At 37.4% G+C, this 24,327-nt stretch overlaps 1 protein-coding gene across 1 annotated transcript; it reads right to left on the reverse strand.

Annotated features, from left to right (window-relative positions):
- Nucleotides 1–5,036: 5,036 nt before the first annotated feature.
- On the reverse strand, nucleotides 5,037–22,268 carry brap (BRCA1 associated protein). Its single transcript, XM_067574204.1, has 13 exons — nucleotides 21,872–22,268; nucleotides 20,616–20,777; nucleotides 18,011–18,233; nucleotides 17,739–17,928; nucleotides 16,023–16,136; nucleotides 15,344–15,492; nucleotides 14,753–14,828; nucleotides 14,520–14,658; nucleotides 13,228–13,337; nucleotides 13,062–13,151; nucleotides 12,849–12,952; nucleotides 10,799–10,938; nucleotides 5,037–5,892 (listed from the first exon to the last, which is right to left on the reverse strand). The coding sequence occupies exons 1-13, from the start codon at nucleotides 21,948–21,950 to the stop codon at nucleotides 5,675–5,677; spliced, it is 1,794 nt and encodes a 597-aa protein (XP_067430305.1). The 5' UTR covers nucleotides 21,951–22,268; the 3' UTR covers nucleotides 5,037–5,674.
- Nucleotides 22,269–24,327: the final 2,059 nt, after the last annotated feature.

Genomic DNA, 24,327 nt, shown 5'->3' on the forward strand with positions numbered 1-24,327 from the left:
GCTCCTCCTCTTTCTTCCTCTTCTATTCTCTCATTCTTTTTTTTCTAGTTTCTACTCTCTCTCTCTCTCTGTGTGTGTGTGTGTGTGTGTGTGTGTGTGTGTGTGTGTGTGTGTGTGTTTTCTCAGAGGGGTTTTGACACATTTAAGAGGAGTCAGATTTCTCTTTAAAAATAGGTCAAATCTTCTCAGTCATGTTTAAAGGTGGAAATCAAATTCTGACATTAAACCCTCGCTGCTTTATTTGTTGTTTAGACAAAGAGAAACATGTTTTTATTACTTAGAGTGATCCACAACCTTTTCTGAAATCTGCTTTCAAGGAATTTTATTCATATTTTGTTGATTAAAATGTTTAAATAAAATGTTCCGTGCAAATACTTCGACGTGTTGGTCTGATTGTAGTTTTTCAGCTGAAATTTCGGTTGTTTTGTGGTCGTGGCTCTCTTATCTTTGAGTTATACAGGAAACGTATAATTATAACTTCTCTCTATAACTATCTCTGAAAAAACCAATAACATGTTTGCTGATGTAACCGCAGACGTATGAACTTGTTCTTCTCACTGGTGTAAAGTAGTAAAGTACGTTCAATTCAAACAGAAATATTGTACTTTTTACTCAAAATTTTGAACTTTTACACACAAGACTTTGATTGTTTTTTAGATTTTGTAGATTTTACACACAAAATAAATGATCAGTTTATAAAACATGATGTATTGGTGCAGATTAAATTGCCCAACAATATGTAAAGTAGTTAAATTAGCTTTGCACATGTTAATACAGTAAAAATTTAACTTTTTACTTTTAATAGTTTTACTTTTGATACTTTCAGTACATTCTGCTGAAGATATTTCTGTACTTTTCCTTGAGTAAGATTGTGAATGCATGACTGACTCATAAAGGGAGTATTTTCACATTCTTGTACGGCTACTTTAACATAAATAAAGACTGAATACTCATTTCACTGCTGTATTGATGCATAAGTAATATTGAAATGGTGCCATTTACAAGTTAAAACATGTTTAGAAGATAATTAAGAGGAAAACGTGCATATTTTGCACCTGTTTGAAAACACCAAAACCTCAAAAACATCATAATTTGCTAAATACAGAACTGAAACCCTGCGGTGAGACATTTAGTGCCCAAAGGTGCCAATTTCAGTTTTGCAATAACTCTCTCTTCACTCTTTCACTCTTTTTTAATTTTACATTTATTTATTTTTAGTTCATTTGCTTCCTTCTTTCTTCTTTTTCTTTCAGTTATAGACACACTCATACATAAACACACACGTATCCTACACGACCTCATTAGTCTCATCAACGGCAACCTGCTTGCATGTATCATCATTAAAATGATAATTTTTACATTTTTACATTTTTTATTGATTGTTATTTTTATGTTATTTAGGATTTGTTTCGTCTAGTTTTCACCATGTTTTCTCCACTTGAATGTAAACATTATAACATTTTCTTGATCTATTTGTGTGTTTAATGTTTTGAGAGCTGAAACAATCAGTTCATTATTCGATAAGTTGACTGACCTAAAACTAATCAGCACATAATTTGATAATCGATTTATCATTTTAGCCATTTTTCAATCAAAAATGCCAAACGCTGTCTGCTTCCAGCTTCTAAAATGTGAAGATTTGCTGCTTTTGTTTGGTCTTATATGAGTTTAAACTGAATATCTTTGAGTTTTAAGCTGTCGGTTGAACAAAACAAGCAATCAGATGATTGTGATCTGCATTTTTCACCATCTTCTGCCATTATATAGACTATTAATAGAAGATTAATTAAGGAAATAAACGTCAAACTAATCCATAATGAAAAATGACATGCATGAAAAGTTGCAGCTCTAGTTGCAAAGCTGTTTAGACTTGGAAGGTTGGATTTGGGATATAAATAGGAAACCAACAGGTGCAGCAAATGTTTGCATACTGTATCATTTGACTAAATATGTAAAAATAAAACATTCTGTATCATACATACATGAATAAACAGGTACGTCAGACTAAACAGAACCTGCTGGTAGGAGACTGTTACATTCATAAAACAACATCTGACCACAGATTGTAGATATATGGTAATTTATAGAAAGGTTGAAAAGACTCAATGAAGACTCAGCCACGAGGAAGTCTGAACTTTAATCATCGTTCAGAGCGGCTACGTCCAACCTCTGTACACAGTTTACTTTGAATAAGCTGCTGTGAGTAAACTGTTAATGTTGCAGCAGGAAGAGAGAGCAAGAGAGATCAGTCAGACATGACAGCATCCTCGGGGGCAGATGTTTGCTACTGCAGCCCGTCAGTCAGGCCTTTATACACAGTCAGCTGCAACAACACAACAACAACGACGGCGAAAGCTGCATTTCTGACATTTTTGATTCTGCAGATAAGTCGGTTTATTTTTAACGCCATGCATAACGTGTTAGAGCAGTTTGTCTCATGGCGCTTCGATCTGATAAGCAACCGTTTCACTTTTACACCATCACTTCACACAATCTGAACAACTTCAGAAAAAGCAATTTATCAAACGTTGGGAGTTGACCAGTGAAAACTGAAAATGAGATTCAATGACTTTCAGAGGAAGTTGTTCTTCAGCATGTGGACACACGCTTTACTATTAATTGCAGCCGGTAAAACAGCACGTTAGCTCTCATTCTGTAATTAAATTGACAGCTGCTCTCTGGCGTGTCAGAAACAAATTTGAGCTCTGTTGCTGCCAACTTTCCTACGCTCCACTTCATTTAAAGTGTTTGACATTTTGGGAAACACGCATATTTGTTTTTCTTGCCAAGAGTGAGATAAGAAGATTGAGTTTGTGTTAATTTCTCAGTAAAAAGGTGACCGAATGTATTTCTCAAAATGTCAAATTATTCCTTTAAAGGGCTCTCAGATAGGATGGTTTGATCATTAAAAAACACAAACAACTAAACCAGCTTTTCAATGAGGTTTTTCAGACCCACCTGAAGCTTTAACATGAACATTTTTCTAAGATTTAAATGTTTCACTGAGCTACTTTAACTACTTTAAAGGAGGGAATGAAGCCGTTTCATCATGTGACTCGTTGCTTCATCTTCACTCTTTGACACGTTTTTCAGTTTCTTTCAACCGCCGGGGTCGTAAATATATAAGGTCATAAAACACTCCAGTGTTTTCAAAATACGTTCTGTGGTCGCTGCTTTGTATACAAGAGCTGACACCTTAAACAAGAACACGACCTACATCGGTGGGTCGCAACCTTTCAGTGTTCAGATCCTTTACATAAGTGAAAGTAGCAATATTACAGCGTATAAATACTCTGTTACAAGTAAAAGTCCTGCATTCATCATCAGAGTATTAGCAGCAAAATGTACTTTAAGCTTAAAGTTGTTGTTGTGAAGACAGAAAGGCATCTAATCGTTCAGTCCACAAAATGTCAGAAAATCTAGAAAAATTACAAAAAAATGAGTCCAAACTGTCTTCAAATTCCTTGTGTTTTCTGACTCATCAGTCCGAAATCCAACAATCTTATATTATTATCTTATATGAAGAAGAAAAGCAGCACATTTAGATGTTATGTTATTGGATTATTATTACAATGTATTAACATGAAAGGAGCATTTTAATGATGCAGCTGGTCAATGTGAAGCTGGTTGTATCCATTCATATTATAATCAAGTATAATAGTATAATAATAATAATAATAATAGTATAAGATGATCATATGTTTGTATGTTTAGTAGTTTTGTTGTAAACAAACTAATTGGCAACTATTTTGTAACTTTTCAAGCAAATATATGAAACATTCACTGATTCAAAGCTCTCAAATGTGAGAATTTGTTGTTTTTCTTGGTTTTACATTACTTTAAATTTAATTTTTGGGGTTTTTTGGACAAATACAACATTTGAGGACATCACCTTGGACTCCAGGATGATTTGAAGGGTGTTTTTCACCATTTCCTGATGTTTTATTGACTGAACAAATAATGGATTAATTGATAATAGAATAATCGTTAGTTGCAGCCCTTGTTTTGTGTGTAAAATATTAATTTGCAAATTGAAGAAGTAACTACAGAACAAAGAGTAAAACATTTCTCTCTGAAATGTAGAGAAGAAGAAGTATAACATAGCAAAAAATGTAAACTATGAGCAACTCAAAATGATACTTCAAGTACAGAACTTGAGTTTTGATGCCATATTCTTGTCATATGGGATGGATGTTGTCATAGTAACAAGTCAGGAGCATTATACACACTCACTGTAAACTGTGTAGTTACAGATCATCTAACAGGTGGGATTTTTATGAGCTTTCACTCCTAATAACGTAAACAAAATGATTCAGACTTCTGCCTGTTTGTGAACAGATTTAAACACTTTCTAACCTATTTTCAGTCTATTTTGATGGTTTTGTAGTAATTTTTTTTGTTGTTGATATTTCTGGAAGTGTTTCAGACAGGTGGGAGACATCGCTGCCGTCACAGGTTCCTGGTATCTCTGACTCAGTTTGGCGTAAGCGGTTTTTCCCCCAGTCAACTGCTCGTAATTATAGTTTTACTTTCTACAACCGTTTACTAAATAATTTACTCAGCAAACCTTCATTTCATTCATGTGCCGTCATTTTTTCACGGTGGGAAGAAGCGCGTCCTGCTCAGTCGGCCTATCACAGCTGCTGGTTTATTGCTTATTGTGACCATAAATATACTAAAGATCAGCCTCACACCAATTTGCAATCCAAATTGTGTTTATTTTCCTGCTTGGAACACAAACGTGTGGAGCTGCTCTGTGTGACCTTTCAACAGACGCTCCCCTCCCTCCTCCAGGCTACACGTACCCCTGACCTAAAGTAGGTGGTCCGTGTACTTCCTGCTCCTCCAAAATAAAATAAAAACAACCTTCCTATCAGCGTGTCTGTCCTTCAACCTTCCAATAAACGGATATGAAAGGACACGACATGTAAAGCCTTATTTATCTTTGTCATCCTGAGTCATTTTCAGTCTTAAAATAATGATCCCAAAAAAAACAACATTTCAGCATTTTACTTAAGAACAGACAAAAAGCCTAAAAGGTGACAAAAACTTCATTTTCTTTTACACAAATCAAACATTCATCTCTCAGCCTCTTCGTCCTGCTCTCATGTGTACAAGAAAAACAAAAAATAACATCTTTAAATTTAAAAAAAAAAAAAAAAAAAATCTAAGGATGTCAAACAGACTTTAAGATCGTAAGATTACATTAGTATTAAACTGGGCACAATAGAAGAATATTAACAAGGCAAAAATGAACATAATTTTGATCAAATAAATATCATTTATGACCAAAATAGATGCTCTTTTAGATTTGGAAAACAGCAGAATATATTTACATCACACAGATGTTAAATATATTTGGAAACCATAAAAGGTTTTCGTGTCTTTAATGTCGTACATCAGTTCATCACTTTTCCTTCTCGCTGAAGCTACATTAAGTTAAGGTGTGCAGGTAAATATCATCTCTATTTACTCTTTCTTCAAGGAGTCAAGCGTCTACTATCGAGTCTTTGTTCCTCTTCTCTCTTTTTGTGCTTTCTGGGGGGGGGGGGGGGGGACCACAATGATTGAGACACATGTTTAACAAATGGACAGAGCTCAGTCGTAGACACGCGACTGAGAGAGCAGCAGCAGCACTTTCCAGGTCACGTTTTTTTTAAAAAACCATCGCCGCCTACTTCCTCTTTCTGCCTCGGCCTCTCCTGCCTCTGCCGGAGGAGGAGCCGGCTCCCGCTGAGTCCGACGGGCTGGCGGCGATGTTGATCTGTCCCTCTTGGATTTCGCTGCGAGCCTCTGGAGGCAGGTGTTCGATCTGCTGCTGAGTCTCCAGATAAAACATCACGTCTCTCAGCTGCTCCTGCAGTTCTGCGATCGTCTCGTCCTTACGATCTCCTGAAGAACACAACAGATGACAGAGAGATGATTTACAGATAAAAGGATAAGATTATCATCATAGTACAGTAGTATTATAAGGATGAGTCACCCAGTTACAGATGAATATACAGCTTGTCAAACATGTAAACTGAAGAAAAATAACACATACCCTTCGCTTGACGTCATTTTAAACTCAAATGTTAAACGTGTGTAGGGTGTATTCAGCCCTCGGGGTCAAAGCCCCCACACAGCTGTGTGAGCTTCCTGTCTGTACGAGAGACTGTAATAAACATTTAGACCTACATATGACCGACAATATGAACAATTTATCCCACAGATTAACTTTTAAACCCCCCCCCTCCCTCACTCTGTTGACTTTAAGGCAGCAGTGGACCTTTACATCCAGGCTGTAAAAACAGAGAAATGTGCATGATGTCGTACTGACATCCTGCGCTGCTGCTTTGATAACAGAAACGCCCAAAAGATGACGTAAACTTCCAGATGTTAGAGAGAAATTAATAATTCTGCTGCTGCCATGTTAGAGTCCACTGAGTGAATATGAGTGAAATATTAACATTATACCTGCTAATACGAGTGTGTCTATCGCCTCTATCATTTAATTGTTTGGTTTTTTTCAGACAAATTCAGTGACACCAGACGAGTAAATCAGTTGCATCTTCAAAGATTTAGAGGAACAGTTTTCTGCTCAGCTGTGGGATAAACAGCAGCTCTGACAATCTTTAAAATCTTTAAATTTAGGCTTAGAGCTTATTAGGTGCAGCCAAACTACTTATTTTTCTCATGTTTATCAGTTGTATAATATGCTACACATTGTTATTAGCGGTTCACACACATGTTTACTTTATTGTTGTCGCATGTAATTGATTATTCTAAAAAATGAATTCTGAATGTTTGTACCACTGTGTTTTTATTCTTCCTTTACTCATTTAATGCATTATTGTTTTGTGTGCTGCTCAACATTAGCATGTTAGCATTTAGCTCAAAGCAACAGCCTCAGTAAAGCCTCACAGTGTGACTGTAGAGTCTTGAGTCTTGTTTATCCTGGTCACCATCCTTCACTAGAAAGATGAGAACTCCAGCAACACTTGTAGTATGAGGAACAACTTATAAAACACATTACAAACAACATTTAAATAAAGTGAGTGGGTATGAAAAAAGGTTAAAAAAAAAAAAGTTAAAAAACACATCACATATCAGCCAATGGAACATCTACAAAGATGGGTTGGATATATGGTCATGTGGTTTCAGGCCAATCGTTGTCCAAGAAGGGATACGGGTGACGCCATATTTGGTCCATTAACTAGAAAGGTGCAACTAGGGGTTGGTACTTGTTCATCCAAAAATGTGCCTATTAGATATGGCATACAGGCTTTATAAAGTGCCTTCTTTCCCTTCTCCGTGCACCTTGGAAGTAGGTGAAGTTGTGCCAGAGACCCTTACTCTGTTTATTCACATTTTTAAAAAAAGATATCAGATGTTGAACTCTCTAAAGATAGATTTCATTCATTATTAGTCTAAACAATCCATTAGTCAGACTCTAATCAACAGGTTAAAGCACTTCAGTCCAGAGAAGTTCACTCAGTTAACTCAATTAGTTGCCACGTTGTTATGAAAAAAAGTTAAGAAAAAAGGGGAATTTCAGAGTTCCACACGTGTGTCGCCGCCCAGAACAAGAAATTGTGCTTAGCTCTCGAGAATAATGTGTTTGAATGACTTCTAGTGTCAACAAAGCAAAAGAAACAGCAGATTTATTTACATTAGTGCTGATTAAGCTTGAGCTGGCAAACATCAGACATATGAGTGTAACTAAAACATCACTCGACTAAACTCTGACTAAAGCCGCTCATTTGCACCAGAAACTTGTGGTATTTATAAAGTTGCTTAAACCGATTTCAACATTTGAGTAACGTTTGTGCAAAAGAGCTGTGGACTAAACTTCCGAATGTCTCTCATCAAAACAAATGAAAGAGCACAAAGTCTGTGTGTCTTCCACATAAAAACAGAGCACGTGTAGCGTGGGGGGGGCGTTTGTTTAAACAATCCTCATCCTCAGAGACACACGGCGAAGGAAAAATACAGGTATGTCTAAAGTGTAGACCTCAAAATTCCACCCAGACCTTCAAACCCTCAGGCGGAGCGGTAATGAACACCTTCCTGAGCTGAAATACGCAGGACGAAGCTGCTCTCATCATGTTACCATGTTTACAAAAAGACACTCTGAGAAGAAAAGGAGGGTTTAACTCAGTAAATTATCTTTTACTGTAGATTTGACTCATCTGACAAAGATAAAGCTGGACTGAAGCTGGTTAAAAGGACAGTTCAAAGCTTTTATTTCACAGGTCTGTTAATATTATACTAATTTCCTGGTAATTTTCTAGGTAATTTGCAGATATTTAATGATTCATTTTTAGGACATTTTACAGAAACGATGATGCAATTTGGTGCAAATTATAAGAACAAAATTGAAAAAAAGTGTTGAGTTGGTTTAGTTGGTCATTAATATATTCATACGTTGTTAATTTGCAAAAATTCTTAATAAATTACACTCTTGACAGTTCTTCTTTAGTAGTTTTTTTTCAATAATTTTCTAAAAGTAGCTGCTGTGTAACTTAATTCTTTGATTGTTTTTGTAATTTGGTGTTACAGTATCTGGGAAACGTGCTTCTTTATATTAGTGTTTTTAAGAAACAGCCTCGTATGTTAATATGTAGCCGACATATAAAACTACACACTGAAAACTACGTATTTTCTGTCAATTTTAAGAATTGAAAAGAGTCTAAGTTATTGTGAATTTTGTGAAATTTGCAAATTAACAACTACATATGAGCCCAAATATAATGAATCAACACTTACCAACGTAACACTTTTTTCTGGTTTTTTTCTTGTAATTTGCAATTTTTTCACTGTAACATCCCATTAACACCCTTTTTGTAAAATGACACAATTTATCCCACAGATTAACTTTTAAACCCCCCCCCCACTCTGTTGACTTTAAGGCAGCAGTGGACCTTTACATCCAGGCTGTAAAAACAGAGAAATGTATATGATGTCGTACTGACATCCTGTGCTGCTGCTTTGATAACAGAAACACCCAAAAGATGACATAACCTTCCAGATGTTAGAGAGAAATTAATAACCCTGCTGCTGCCATGTTAGAGTCCACTGAGTGAATATGAGTGAAATTACTAATACGAGTGTGTCTATTGCCTCTATCATTTAATGTTTGTTTTTTTTTCAGACAAATTCAGTGATCCAGACAAACTGTGACACCAGACGAGTAAATCAGTTGCATCTTCAAAGATTTAGATTTGCAAATTAGAGAATTGCAAATTACAATTCATTATATTTGGGTTCATATGTAGTTCATTTGCAAATTTCACAAAATTCACAGTAAATGAGACTCTTAACAATTCTTAAAATTGACAGAAAATACGTAGTTTTCACTGTGTAGTTTTATATGTCAGCTACATATTAGCATATTAGGCTGTTTCTTATAAACACTAATATAACGTAGCCCGTTTCCCAGATACTGTTCCACCAATTTACAAAACCCATCAAAGAATTAAGTTACATAGCAGCTACTTTTAGAAAACTATTGAAAAAAAACTACTTAAGAATGATTGTTAAGAGTATATATATTAAGAAGTTTTGCAAATTAACACCCTTTTTGTAAAATGTCTGAGAAATACCTGTAAATTACTTAATTTACCAAATATTTTTTTATACTTAAATTTGTATAAAATGAAAGGACCTGTACAATAAAGCTTTACCAAAGACAAAGTCCTGTATGTGATCAGCCGTCTGTCTGATAATGTGGCGACACTCGGCTGAAGGTTCGGCTTTCTGCGTAGCTGCAATTTGTTTGTGATTTGCAAGTATTGCTTAATAAAAGAGGAAGTGCTCTATGACTGCAGGCTGCAGAACAAATATCACCTGTCTCGCTTCTGCCTCATCCAATATTTTCTCTTCAGCATTCTACATATTGGTGTTACCTGTTCTTACACAGGATGGTCCTGTTGTTCTGGATTCTCTAGTCTGACATGTAGACCAGGTTCTGTGGAGCATCTAGCAGCACATGTCCATCTTGTTCATCTTTAAATGCATGTCTTTCCTTCTCTGTCTGTGGCACTCAGCTCCAAGCCAATTGGTCCTTACTGAAGATATAATCATTTAATGTAGCTATAATTGATATTAATAATAACATATGATCTGTGAGTGTGTAATGTGGTGGTTGTGGCTCAAAGTGATGAACCTACAGAGAATTATCAGTGAATCTCAGCGCTCTCATAGCGTCGTTTTCAGAGAAAAAGCTGTAAAAAGCCGCTGTACACTACCTGCTCACAGTTAGCTGTAGACTAGCTGGTGAACATAGTGGAGCATTTAGCAGCTAAAGAGCCAGATATTTCCCTCAGGAGTTGGTAGAGAGCAAAAACAGAACTAAAAGAGAGTGAATATTGGACTTATATTCACCAGGTGGACAGAAACATGACTCCAAATGAATGATAATGTTGTTCTGTAACTGCTGGATGTGGAAATAACCAACTGTTTGCTGACAAGTTCAACATAGACTTAAAATGTGATGACTGGTCAGTTTTGTTTTCACAACTTGTCACTTTGTAATCGGGAAAACTTCCTGCAGCATTGTGACGTTTCACTGCTTTTATTTTTCTTTCGCTTGTTGTGTGTGTTGCAAACTTTGGCTTGATGTCAAAAAGACTTTTTAAGACAGACTCTAAAAGTTTTCTGTTTTGGTTTTCTGCATCCTTTGGATAAAAATCTCTTTGATCGGGGAGCGAGATTTGTTTTTCAAGCTATATTATCAAAGATGTTGTTATCGCCACGTTCCGCCATGATAAACGTGTATACACCAGCATGTTACTGTGATTCATTCGTCTTCGCTCACCGATTTCTTTTCCTTTGCGTTCCTCCTCGGCCAGCTGGGACTGCAGCAGCGCCTGATTGGCTCTCAGACAGTGGTTCATCTCCTGCTCCTCCTTCAGCTCCTGACTCAGCTTCACCACTCGACTGTTCAGCTGAGTGTACCTGAAGACGCAAACACATGTTGACAAGTTCACCTTCAGACTCTCTAGTGTAAAGTCCAAAACTAAAAAGAGAAAATTACAGTTTATTACAACTTGGGTTTCATGTTTCATTCATGTTATTAACGTAGATGTGTGCTTCTCCTGTTTAGATGCACATCCTGCAGTCGTCTGTAATCAAGTTAAATACTAGGATTGAGATCCTGGTGTCTCCTTGGCAAAACAGACCAAAAACTTCCAGGAACTACGGGACCAGAGAAGCTAATCTCAGGAACTAAATTTGGAGCTGAAAGTCCCTTTTGAAGAATATGGTGGATTATGCAAATTGGACACATGACGACTTAAAAAACAAAAACAGCGACATTTGAATCATATCAACACATCAGGAAACAGCAGCATCGAGTCGTCCTGCTGTGATGTTTCAGTTAATGAATGAAGGAAAAAGGAGACTGAAAAGTGTCGTCCTGATATCAACACTTGCGTACTTCCTCGTTTTATGTAAATGAAGCAGCCGTGGTGTCTGTGTTTGACCCATCAGAGACATTCAGTCTTGTAAACTCCGCCCCTAAAGTCCCGGTAGCACTAACGCCTGGACCTGGGACTTTCCTACAGGAACTTCATTTAGTCCCTGAGTTCCTCAGAAGGTTCTGGGAAAGCTCCACTGTTGGAAACCCCCTACATGTTAGAATTTCCTAGGAAAATAACCAGCAGGATCCAGGGAAGTTCAGCCTGTGTGTGCTTGTGTGTTTGAATTCTGAAGAATATGATACATGCTCTGACAACTGTTGTAGCTACAGTACAGTTCGAGCTGACATTACACGTATTATAATAACTGGGTCAACTTTTTACCTTTGCTTCCAATTATTTTAATGCTAAACTGACAGCTTACAGTTCAGCTGTGTGACAAAACCTGAACTAAATTATGCAGACAGTCCAACAAACGGCTTAATTAGACCTTCGTCACCAAATAAAAGCAGCAGTGCTGATTGCAGGTGCATAAAATCGCTCTAATGTCTAAACATACAACAGAAATGATCCAAATAAAAAAAATGGCTGCATGTGACGGATATTACTTCCCTGCCACTGCTGTAATAACCTCGGGTCAGCTCTGTAAGATGATCATAAACTCCCATCAAACCACTCACACATAAACTGGTAAGAAGATGCTAAAAAACAGAAATGATTGCATGCATGGTGCAAAGAAAGAAAGTGTACTTTTAAGAGGAATTGTTGTCCTACTAAATATATACATCACATAATAGGGCTGGGCGATATGACCAAAATCTCATATCCCAATGTAGGTCATTTCATATCGTGATAAAGATACTTATCATGATATAGCACATTTTAATTCAATGAATAAATAGTTGGTTTGCTGTCATTTATGGTCGCCGTCTCGCTGCTTCTCTGCTCTCTGTGTGTGCAGCACAGCGGTGGAGACAACAACTAAACTCGTTATGTTACTGTTAGTGCAATAAAAGCTTCGCGAGTAAAAAGCCAAGACGAGTAATTTATCAATGTAAACTGTGCAAAAGATGGACAGACTCCAAATGATGAAAAATATTGAGTGTGATTTGCATCACAATGATACAAACGATAGAGCAAAATATGAAACGATAGACGTTTTTCACACAGCCCTATCACATAATCTAACAAATATTAAAGAATAAAAAAATTTGATGATGAATTATCAGCAGTTGTGTTGTTAAAATCGAACATCATTTAGGGTGGAAATCCTGGGAAAAAAAGCGATATATTCCTGTGAATATTAAAATAACAGAGAGATACACAGAGCCGAAGCCACTTCAGTGAAAACAGACAACACACAGACGGTCATCAAACTACTACAGTTGGGCTTAATGAGCCCCAATATGAACACAATCAAACCTGTAAAATGCAACCAGAGGGACCTACTTTTTCTCTATGCTCTGCTTATCTTTGCTTATTTCTCCAAACCGCTGCTCCAGGTTGTCACAGCGCTCCAGAGTCTCCTTAAATTTAGCCTTCATGTTGTTTATCTGAAGGATGTAAATAAAAACAGGAATTAAAGGACACACATGTGCCCAGAATAACCAGTAAAGACTTGAATCAGATAGTAATTAAACCAGCTGACAGCCTGTATCGTACCTCCTCAGCTGTCTCCTTCTCCAGGTGAACGATCTTATTCTCCCAGTAGATCCTCTGAGACTCCAGTTGACTGGTCAGCAGGTACGAGTACTGCAGACCAGGACGGTTCGTTAGAACGTTTCAGTGTTGATTATTAGTAGAAAGAGCGACAAAAGTGAATGTTTACCTCTAACTGAAGCGCATCAATCTTCTCAGCGTGGCAGGTGTCTCCCTCACATTCATACTGAACCATCTTCCCATCAGTCTTACTGGCCACCAGTCGATGCACATAGTTATCTATGATGGTGAAGATGGACATGAGCTGGTCAGTTCATCAATATAAATACTATATATGATAAACAATCCCTTTGTCAAGATTTATACAACAATTATAAGAGAAATGTTGATCATAAATCCAAAACAACATCATATTTTCATAATATTCTCCTTGAATAAAAGTTAAAATTCAGCCTCATCTTTCAAAACACAGATCTCACATAATGTAAATAATGTAAATATACTGTAAATAGTCCAAACATTAATTCCAAAGTAACAAAAAAGAAAACTATTAATTGATTAACAGATTGACAGAGGATTAATCTGCTCTATATTTTGATAATCAAATCATTGTTTTAGTAATTTATTAAGTAAAAATATCAAACATTTTCTGGTCGCAGCTCCTCAAATGTGACGATTTAGAGCTTTTCTCTATTTTATATCTTTGTAAACTGAAGTTGTCGTCCAACATTGGATCAAATAATTTGAAGTTTTGCTCTAAATGTGTTGCTGTTTTTTATATTTGGCAGATTTAAAACTACATTAATCAATATTGTTTACATCACTGAATGGGAGTTGCTCACAGTGACAAACCCAGAAATAATTATCAACAAACTATGAAGACTTATTGCCTCTTTTAGCTCAATGCTTTGATTTTACAATATATTTACATGTTCGTTTCCAGCAGGAAAACTCCAATAAACACTTTGTAAACTATCAGATCCAAACTGTACAGATACTTTTGTCAGGAGTTGCTATAAAGCTATAAAAGGTGAGTGTTAACTGGATTTACAGACACTGAAGTGGCCAGAAACACAAAATAAACTCAAACTACTGACTTTTACTGTCTTTCCTTTAAGCCAACTGGACAAAACTCCATCTGCTGATCAATATTGTCTGATTTGATAGAAAGCTACAGAACTGATACTAAATGGACCTTTTAGTGGTAACATTGTTTTTCCATCAAGTCCAAATTTTAAATAATTTAATAATTAACAGAACCGTCTCTCAGCTTGGTTTAATGATCTTCTGTCCTCTAGTGGACAAAATTGATTAATGCAGCTTTAATAATCAAACATTTTTTTGGTCCTGCGTCTGAATATCACTGTCCTCCACCAGCAACATGTGACTAATGCAAACTAACACACACACACACACACACACACACACACACACACACACACACTCGCACTAATCCAGTACCTCCTGCGTAGTCCCAGACACGGTGGTTGGTGAGCTGCATAGCGTAAGTATGCTGTGTTTCCTCAAAGTGCTTGTAAGCATGCCGGCTAACGTAGCGACCACAACCGATGTGCCCGCAGATCAAACAAATCCACAGGTTCTACGGACAAAACAACAACAACAACAACAACGTGAAATAAGAAAAAGCTTCAATCAGACACGAGTGAATTAAAAGAAGATCCGATATCATTTACCTCCTGAACTCCGCACTCAAAACACTTGTTCTCTTCCACCGGTTCTGGTGTTTGACAGTAGCGACACACAGGACACCTGGAAACAGAGCACATAATTCAACTGTTGTCATACACATGTGTGTGTGTGTGTGTGTGTGTGTGCGTCGCCCCCTTTGTCACACAGAAGAATATGTGTAAAGAGGAGGCCAGAAACAAACAACACATGACATGAAGCCTGGAGAAATAACCAGTGGAGAGAGAGCATGTGACTCAATCCTTAGTACAAAAAAGGCTCATTTATTTACATGGCTGTAGATCTGAACCAAATATAAGCTGAATGATAAAGGTAAGTTCAAAGGTTAGCTGACGATCATATCTCTTCTTGAAAGGTGAGGTAGGTTAAAACATCAAATTAAACTATTTCAGCCAATAAAATTCCTTGAAAGCAGATATCAAGTAGTAGAAGTGTCTGAGAGCGAGACAGCTGAAGGGTTTTTAACTGTGACAGGCAGCAGCAGCGGTTACCTGCACGTTATATGGTTAACACCCACATGACAGCACAGAAAAAAAGTCCAGGAATGTTTTCTATGTGTGTGTGTTTGTGAAACTCACGAGGCGTCTTCCCACCGCTGGAGACACTGGCTGTGGAAGCTGTGGTTGCAGAGGGTCGTCAGGATGCCGTTGACGGACTCGTCCATTCTCTCCAAACACACGGTGCATTTTGGCAGCTCGGTCAACTCCATCACCGGCAGACTGGCTCCCTGAAGAGAGCGACACGACACAACACTGACATGTTATCACCTTTTAAACTGATACGTTGAACATGTTAGCAAACAGTTGCTTATTTCCACATCCAGCAGTTACGTTCACTCTCTTTTAGCTCTGTTTTTACTCTCTACCAACTCCTGAGGGAAATATCTGGCTCTTTAGCTGCTAAATGCTCCACTATGTTCACCAGCTAGTCTACAGCTAAACGTGTCTGTTTGCCGTTTGGTTCAGTGGCTTTTTAGAGCTTTTTCTCTGTAAACAGCTGCCTTCTGCGGCTGAAAACGATGCTATGAGAGCACTGAGAGTGAACCAGAACAGTAAAGTTGCAGCCGGACAGTTAAACAACGAGCTGAAACTCACTATAAAGCTCCGTAAAGCCGAGAGAAGCTGCAGAGTCACTGACCAACACATCACACACTGACACCTCTAATTATTAATAATCAACCAGGGAATCCGTTTCTACAGACTGAACAGTGACGTGATGGGAGAATAACCTCAGACTGGGTAGACTGGGTATATTTACCTCTTCAGACTTGATAACTTCCGCTCGTTCCACATACACCAGTTGGCAAACTGCTTCCTCTATAGAGTTGAACTGGCGGCCGTTACACGCCGTGTAAAAACTGTCTGCATCTGCCTAAAACAAAGACAAGAGATCAGGTGGGTTAAGTCAATTAGTGACTGAAGACAGAAATACACACAGATTCGTTCACCTTTAACTAAAAGGCAGTAGAGGCAAAAACCTGCAAGTTCACTAGAAAGTGAGGAAACAGCTCATATTAGTAACTAACTGAGAGGTCTTAAATGTCTGAACTTCCCTCTAGCACATAAACAAACAGCTGTTACTGTTGACATTGTAATCCCGGGTTTTAAAGGTCTGACAAAGACTAAATTGTATCTAATCTACAGTCAATCCCCCGGGACAAATGAAAACTGTAGTTTTTTGTCTGTATATCCACTGGTTTTAAACACAGGGCAAATATATATATATATATATATGAATGGATAGAGGAGGAATATAAGACTCTGAGCATTAATAATGTCAAACAGATGAAAAAAGGTGAAAAAAGTTATTATATATCATATTTTTTTCACTCCTATTATTCCTTGTCTTATTTTGATTTGGGTGATAATCAAGCTCTTGGTTTTGGAACTATAGTTCCCATAATGCTTTGGGGAATGTAAACAGGAAGTATATGTTTCTATGGATTGAGAGCATGGATGTATAAAGAGAAGTGGACACAGGAAGAGCGACAGGCTTTGAAGCAAATTTGCCATAGCGGCCAAACTGTGTAATTACGTCACGTGATGCACACTGGACCAAAAAGACTTTTTCTCATAGACTTACATTGTGAAAGAGACATCTGTAAATCAGCGGATACATTTTTCTGAGCATCACAACCCCCGCAAAATGACTTGTCTCACTATCAGAATTAAATCCGTTCGGTCTGATCACATTTCAAAAGCCTCAAAGAGCCGCATGATTGAATTGTTTTATCCACATTCATGTTAGCCGGAGGGCTAAACCGGAAGTAGCCGACTCAGCCAGTGAAAGTTACGAGTGTGCATGCTCTATGGGCCGCACAATGCGGAAGATCCTGGTACTTTCATACCGGGATGTCGATTTTTTTTGGCTCCACTGAGCAACTTTCATAGGACTGAACCGCCTCCGACGCTGTATCCAGTTCTCTTGTTACATCCATGATTGATAGAGTTAGCTGTGGGCTACAACTTTAGCCCAGTGGGGGGTTTTTGCATATATTTGTTTATATTTTGGTAAACTGGCACCACTAAAAGTCTGCTGAATCAGCTGTTAGCAGGTCCTGTTTACAGTGTAGCCCTGGATGTACAGACAACTATCAGTGGATTACTATGATACTGAAGAAAAGTAAAAAATGTGATGATTCTCAAGCAAGTTCTGCATCTTTTCTCTGATTTCTTAGCAGATTTATGGATGTATCATCAGAGATAATCATAACCTCAGGAAGTGCAAGTTACACTAAATCAAAAAATCTTGCTGCAACAAGTCTGTGAGTTCAGATTTGACTCAAAGAAAATGTAAAAGTTTCCTCCCTGCCCCTCTGAGGAGACCCGTCTCACAGTAAAATACTACTACTAAAACTACTAATCTTGGAGAAGGATCATCTATCCACTGAATTGTTTCGCAAACAACCAAACAAGCCGACAGGTGGTATGAAAACATAACCTTCAACCTCCTCTGATGATGCTGAGACCTCACCTGTGTACAGAACTTTATCAGGACCATGTACTGGTTTGGAGTGGAGTCCCGTATGATCTTCATGTGCTCCATGACCTCATTAAACGGCGCCAAGAGTTTCATGAGGTCATGACTGGTCATAGTGGCGGGGACAGTGAGGATGCAGACCATGGCGCTACGTCTGACGTCTTCAGTCAGAGACGTCATTTTGCTGCAACGAGACGAGTAAAATAAACATCAGCTGATAAACTCTGGAACGTTCAATAACACGGTAAACGTCGGACGTTACTCACTTGGTCTTGTAGAGGTGCATGATACCGTGGATGATCTCCACCGAGGGGTTCCCGCTGAAGAAGGAGATCTGGTCCGGCAGCTGCTTGGAGGGGGAGTCTGGAGTGGTTCCTGTAGCTGCGCTGCCGTCCTGTGAACCTTCAGTAGCTGATTTACTGTCTGCTTCAGCCTGAGCTTCACCGTTCTGCTCCGCTGAGCCGCCGGAGTCGTCACCTCCGCCTTTATCTACGAGGAATAATCAGCTGTTTCAAATCTGAGAACATTATCTGATGTCTTTACGGGATGAGAGCGGCGATATTCTATATTTCTGTTAATGTCACACATCCCATCAAAAGACCAAAACCAGCAACGTGTTAGTGAGTCTCTCAAGACTTTCTGACTTTAATAACCCGTCTGTGGCTTTTTGTCAACAAAGACCTGTGTGTTAAATTATCCATCTGCACCTTTGTTTAGGAAATTAAAAAATTTAGTCAATTTATTCTGTAAATACTCCTCTAACATGTGTGTTTATGTTCAAATTCATATATCACAGACAATAATAATTTTTTCCTTTTAATCGTCAGACGTTCACTCTTATTCAACGAGGAGATCAAAGGACTTATTGTCACACTTCCAATCATTATTTTATTAAATTTAGAAGTCCTCATCTCTGGAATTCACTAACTTTGAAGTCAGCATCTTCTTTAATAACATTTAAAAAAATATCTTTTATTTAAATATTTTGTGTGACTGGGTATATATGACACCTCTCGCACATTTAAAGTGTTCAAATTTCTGTTTTACTTATTTTTTCTTTGCTATAAACGTTTCTTTGTCTGAGTGATGTTATATTGTTTTATGATTTGTTGAAACGAAGGGGAGGACTTTGTATAAACCCTCTGGGCTTCCTTCCTCTCCTGCACAGTTTAATATCATTTTTACTGTGAAATATTCTTATTGTAACCTTTGTGCGAATAAAAAAATACAAAAAATACGAATATACAGAATCCTTCCATTTTTGAAAAAGGCTGAGTCGTTTCCTCAAACAGTTGTAAATGTTGCATCTGTTGACAACTATTTATCAGCAGCAGAGTAATTCACATGGTGCTCTAGTGTGTATTTCTAGTAGCAGGACGGTGTACGTATGTGAGTAGAGCTGCAACAGTCAATCCATTAATCAACTGTCAGAAATTTAATCTGCAACTATTTTGATAATCGATTAATTGTTTCAGTGAAGATTTACTCTCTGACAACACGAGTAAACTGAAGACGTCATCGAGGCCTCTGAGAAACTGTTTCCTTCACTGTGTTTTAACATTTCATAACAAGGTTGCTGCGCTCCTTCTGAAATCAAATTTAATGCTTTTTAAGACCTCGACAGAGAGAATTTAAAAAGTTAAAAAAAAAACAGTTTCATTTAAAATTTTCATTTCAACTACAAATTACTTGGAACTGTTCATTTTGACAACATTGTGTTGTTCTGGTCGTTCTCGTGCCTACAGAGTCAGCTGTCGTTAATTCTCCCCGTTAAGACACAAACATATTCAGCGTTTCCCCAGTAACAGTACAGGCCAACGAGGACCCTTGCCAGGCCAAAAAACCCTTCTTTAACACCAAAAATAACAAATATCTCTTAATTCAGAAATCAATAGCGTTTGGGAGCCTCTGTGCAGCGTTGCTCCGAAACATGAGTTACCACCTGTGTTGTTGCCTTGGAAACTCTTGGTAGCGTAGCTCCTTTTAAAGGTTTAAAGGTGAGTGAGTGGTTAAGAAAGAGAGCGAGCGGAGCAGAGGAAAAGGTTAACAGTACGTCGTCAGTCTGGCGGTAAATATACAGCACAGACTCCAGTGAGTCAGTTAATAAATGCTGCAGCTTCTCAAGACCAAGAAAAGTCTCGTCTGTTGTTTCCCCAACTGACAGGAAACACATGACAGTATATCTACCTTTCATCCACTTTAACAATCCATTAAATCTGTAAACTGCAGCTAAGCAGTCATCAAATTACAAGTCCTCTGCTCTCTCCTACATCCGCACCACAAAAACCTCTTTTATCCAGATTGTAGCAGCCATCAGAGATAACAGAAAGCTTTGTGTCTTCTCTCTCCCTGGTTAACTGTTTTTAGCTGAGTATCATCTGTACTGTTTTGTGTTCTTCTTTAATCCTGTTACCTACATGAGAGCAGGTGGGTCTGCAGAGAACCAATCAAAACATGAGCAGAAAAAGAAAAGAAAGAGATGGACCGGAGTGAGTAGCGACCCGTGACCAAAACATATTTAAAACCAACCCTAACATTAACAACTTAAGTTAAGGGGACTTGCTTTTTATCAACATAAAAGAGGCATTGTAAACTGATTTACATCCGTACAACATGAGGAATACCTGGTACACACACACTGCTTGTTAAAAGGATCAATTCATTGTTGGTTTTGGTCTTTTTTATGGGATTTCTTCACAATAACAAACATGCAGAATATCACCAGACAAGAACTAGTTAAAGCCTGACTGGTTCTGGTAATGTACTTTACCTGAGGCCATGAAGAAAACTTCACAAACAATATGTTCATTGTTCTTTTCCAGCTTGTTGGTTTTAGATCATCCTGCAACATTAGTACATGTATGTGCTTACCTGGGCTGGGCTCAAAGGTCTCTATAACCATGTCCCCCATCGCTCTGCTGCCGATGTGTTGGTGCAGGACAGCTGCTCTTTCCAGCTCCGTCTTTCCGCCCAGAGTGAGTTTGGCTAAACCCAAAGCTTTCTCCTGCAGTTCCTCATCTGACATGCCTTCAACTGCAGAGGAGACAGAGAGGCAGACACAGGCCAGGTTTTATAGGCTCTAATGGACCGCTGAGTGCTTTAACATTATGGGAGTGGTGGAAGAGGTATTAAAACCCTTTACTGGAGTAAAAGTACCAGTATTATGAGCTTGATGTAGTTAAAATATTGCAGTAAAAGTAGTGGTTTGGTCCCTCTGACTGATATATTATTATATATGACATCATTAGATTATTAATAGTGAAGCATCAGTGTTAGAGCAGCATGTTACTGTTGTAGCTGCTGGAGGTGGAGCTAGTTTACACTACTTTATATACAGTTAGCTAGTTTAGTCCAGTGGTTCCCAACCTAGGGGTCGGGCCCCTCCAAAGGGTCAGCAGATAAATCTGAGGGGTCGTGAGATGATTAATGGGAGAGGAAAGAAGAAAAAACAAAGTTCTGATACACAAATCTGTTTTCAGTTTTTTCTCTAATCTTTGATTTTTGCTGAAATATTGGATCATTTGAACATTTATTGAAATGAAAGCATGTGAGAAGTTTAGAGGGAAAAATCACTATTTGGTGGAGCTGTTAACAACTCATAGACATGTGAAATGTGACCCCGACTACACACTGCTTTTTGTAAGACGTCAAAAGACAAAAAAGGTTGGAAACCACTGGTTTCATCTTTAACAATGTGTTGTATTTTAAAAGCTTGTTGTATTATCCATTGTGTCAAATCTGCATCTGTAAAGTAACTAAAGCTGTTAAATAAATGTAGTGGAGTAGAAAGTACAATATTTCCCTCTGAAATGTAGTGGAATAGAAGTATAAAGTAGCATCACATGGAAATACTCAAGTTAAGTACAAGTACCTCAAAATTGTACTTAAGTGCAGTACTTGATTAAATGCACGTAGTTACTTTCCAGCACTGCATTATGAACACATGTAATTTGCTGTAGTTAGGTTAGTTACAATATATAGTGTCTACTTTTGTAGGTAATTAACTAACTAACAGCAGTTAGACGCTTAGCTTTGTTGTCACTGCTGGTTAGCTTCCTTGCTAACAACAACAGCAGTGACTGATACACATATAACATCATTGTTTTTGAGAAAAAAAAATAACTCACCAGCTGAGTACTGGAAACCCTGTGGACAAGGAGACTGGTCGGCTAATTCCAAACGGATAACGACCAGAGACACACTCATGTGTTTTAAAAGAAACGGCCACTTTTACAGAGAACAAAACAACCCGGTGACAGCTAGCTAGACCAGCTAGTTGTTAGCTATACCTCCAGATAGCTAAATGACCAGCAACGTCAGAGGAACAGCAGTTTGTTTCTTTCTTATCCGCCCATAAACACACACATTACATTTGTGTTTTATAACTAAAACACTACAACTGCCTAATACTACCCTGTCTATGTGTTAACAACTAATAATAGCATGTTGCTCTTCTTCTTAATAAGAAATGAAACAGCAATAATTTCCTTGAGGTGAGCTGCTGCCATCTGCAGGAAGAACTTCTTCTTCTTCTGCTTATATTTGCTGCAGACTGGACGCAGTAAAGGTAAGCTGCTGCCCTCCAAAGGTCATTTGTAGAACTGCATTGGAGTATTTTTACATTTTTATTTGTATTAGTACTTTTACTTGAGTGAAGGATCTGAATACTTCTTCCACTTTAAAGCCTCGAAAAAAGGACAAAATAATAATTTGTGATCAAGACCCTTAAACCAGGAAGAAATACTAATATTTAGGGCTGCAACTAATGATGATTCTCATCATCGACTAATCTGTTGATTATTTTATTGATTAATCGGTTACTTGTTGGCAATATAAAATGTCAGAAAATGGTGAAAAATGTCGATCACTGTTTCCCAAAGACCAACATGTAACCTAAAATGTCTTGTTTTGTCCACAAACCAAAGATATTCAGTTTACAGTCATAGAGGACTAAAGAAACCAGAAAATATTCACATTTAAGAAAAGTGGAATCAGAGAATTTGGACATTTTTTTCTTAAAAGATGACTCAAAACAATGAATCGATTATCAAAATAGTTGATGATTATTTTAACAGTTGGCAACTCATTGATTCATCAACTAATCAATGCAGCTCTGATAATATTTGATATTTTGTTGTGCATTGACATGATAATCGTATGGAGGCCAAGAAAGGCCATAAGGATTTGAATCCTATAACCAACTGAATGCCTAAAATCTAAATAACACTGAATTCATACCACAAATATTTTTTGCTTTGAAAACTGTCTTTCTGAATTTATGTTGTTTGAATTCTTTGAAATTTTAAGGAGGTAATTTTAAGTTGCGTACCTCCAAAAACTTGATTTTAGGGAAGACCTTTCCATTTTTCTAGGCACTTTAAGGACTTTTCATCCCTGTTGGCTTAAAATTTGAGTTTGGAAGTTAATTTTTGAGCTTGGAAACAATAATAGGCATAACAATCTCACCATAATCTCCATTTAGAGGCTGTTTGGAAGCAGCAGATGGAGTTCTCCCAGTTATCATGACATTGTAGATGTTCAAATTTCCATTTTTCTACACAATTGAAGATTGATTTTCTAGAAATTGAGATTGAAAAGACCAATAGTCAAAACTATATTCACGTTGCTCAAAATCAAGTGGTAACTTTTAAGACCTAAAAATTAAAGTGAAGTAAAAAAATAAGAATAAAAAAAATAAGAATAAAAAAAAATCTAGTGGCTAAAATTGGGATTGTTCAAATTCAGACACCAAAATTCAAGGTAAAAAATTCCAACTTGAACATCTGGACTATTGAGGATAATCAATCAACCTTCTCTCCCGGAAATCAGTTTACATTCAGTCAGTCATGTGATCCAAGAAAGAGAAGTTCAGAGGAGCAAATTAATACCCTCAATTTAAATTGTGATATTGCAAAACTTAAAATTACCCTGTGCAAATTTAAGAGAAGAATTCAAACTAAAAATTCAGATCAATAGTTTTCTAAGTAAAATATTTCACCGTGGGACTTAAGGTTTTTCAACGTGAAGTTTTCACAAATTTTCAACAAAAATTCAAATTGTTGTGGCCTTTCTTGGCTTCCGTATCTTTGGAAATTTATCCACAGTTTAGGTCTTCTCTTTATTATAATCAACTGTCAAAATGTGCCTTGATCCCCATGCTAAGAGAACTTTAAAAGTGCTGTGAAAATCAATAATCTAACTGCAACTAACAATTAATTTCAGTATTAATCAATTGTTTTGTCTGTAAAATTATGAGCAAAATGCCCAAAACAACTTCTAAAAGTCCAAGATGACATCTTTAAATTGTTTGTTTTGTTTGACCAACAGTTTCCAACCCAAAAATGATCAGTTTACCAACATATATAACAAAAAAACAGGAGCAAATTCTCACATTTTGACCATAAAACGATGATTAATCAAGACACTGCAAAACAAAACTCTCACATTTACCTTTTTTTATTCTAAAAAAGCTTTGACATTCCAGTGTTTCTGTTTTCCATTTTTCTAACAAAAAGAGGGTGGTGAGATGACACTCCAGATTGTCAACCATTTTTCTGAACCTCGACGACAAGAAAGACACATG

This window comes from Thunnus thynnus, chromosome 19 (genome assembly GCF_963924715.1).
Source record: "Thunnus thynnus chromosome 19, fThuThy2.1, whole genome shotgun sequence".
Lineage (NCBI taxonomy): Eukaryota > Metazoa > Chordata > Actinopteri > Scombriformes > Scombridae > Thunnus > Thunnus thynnus.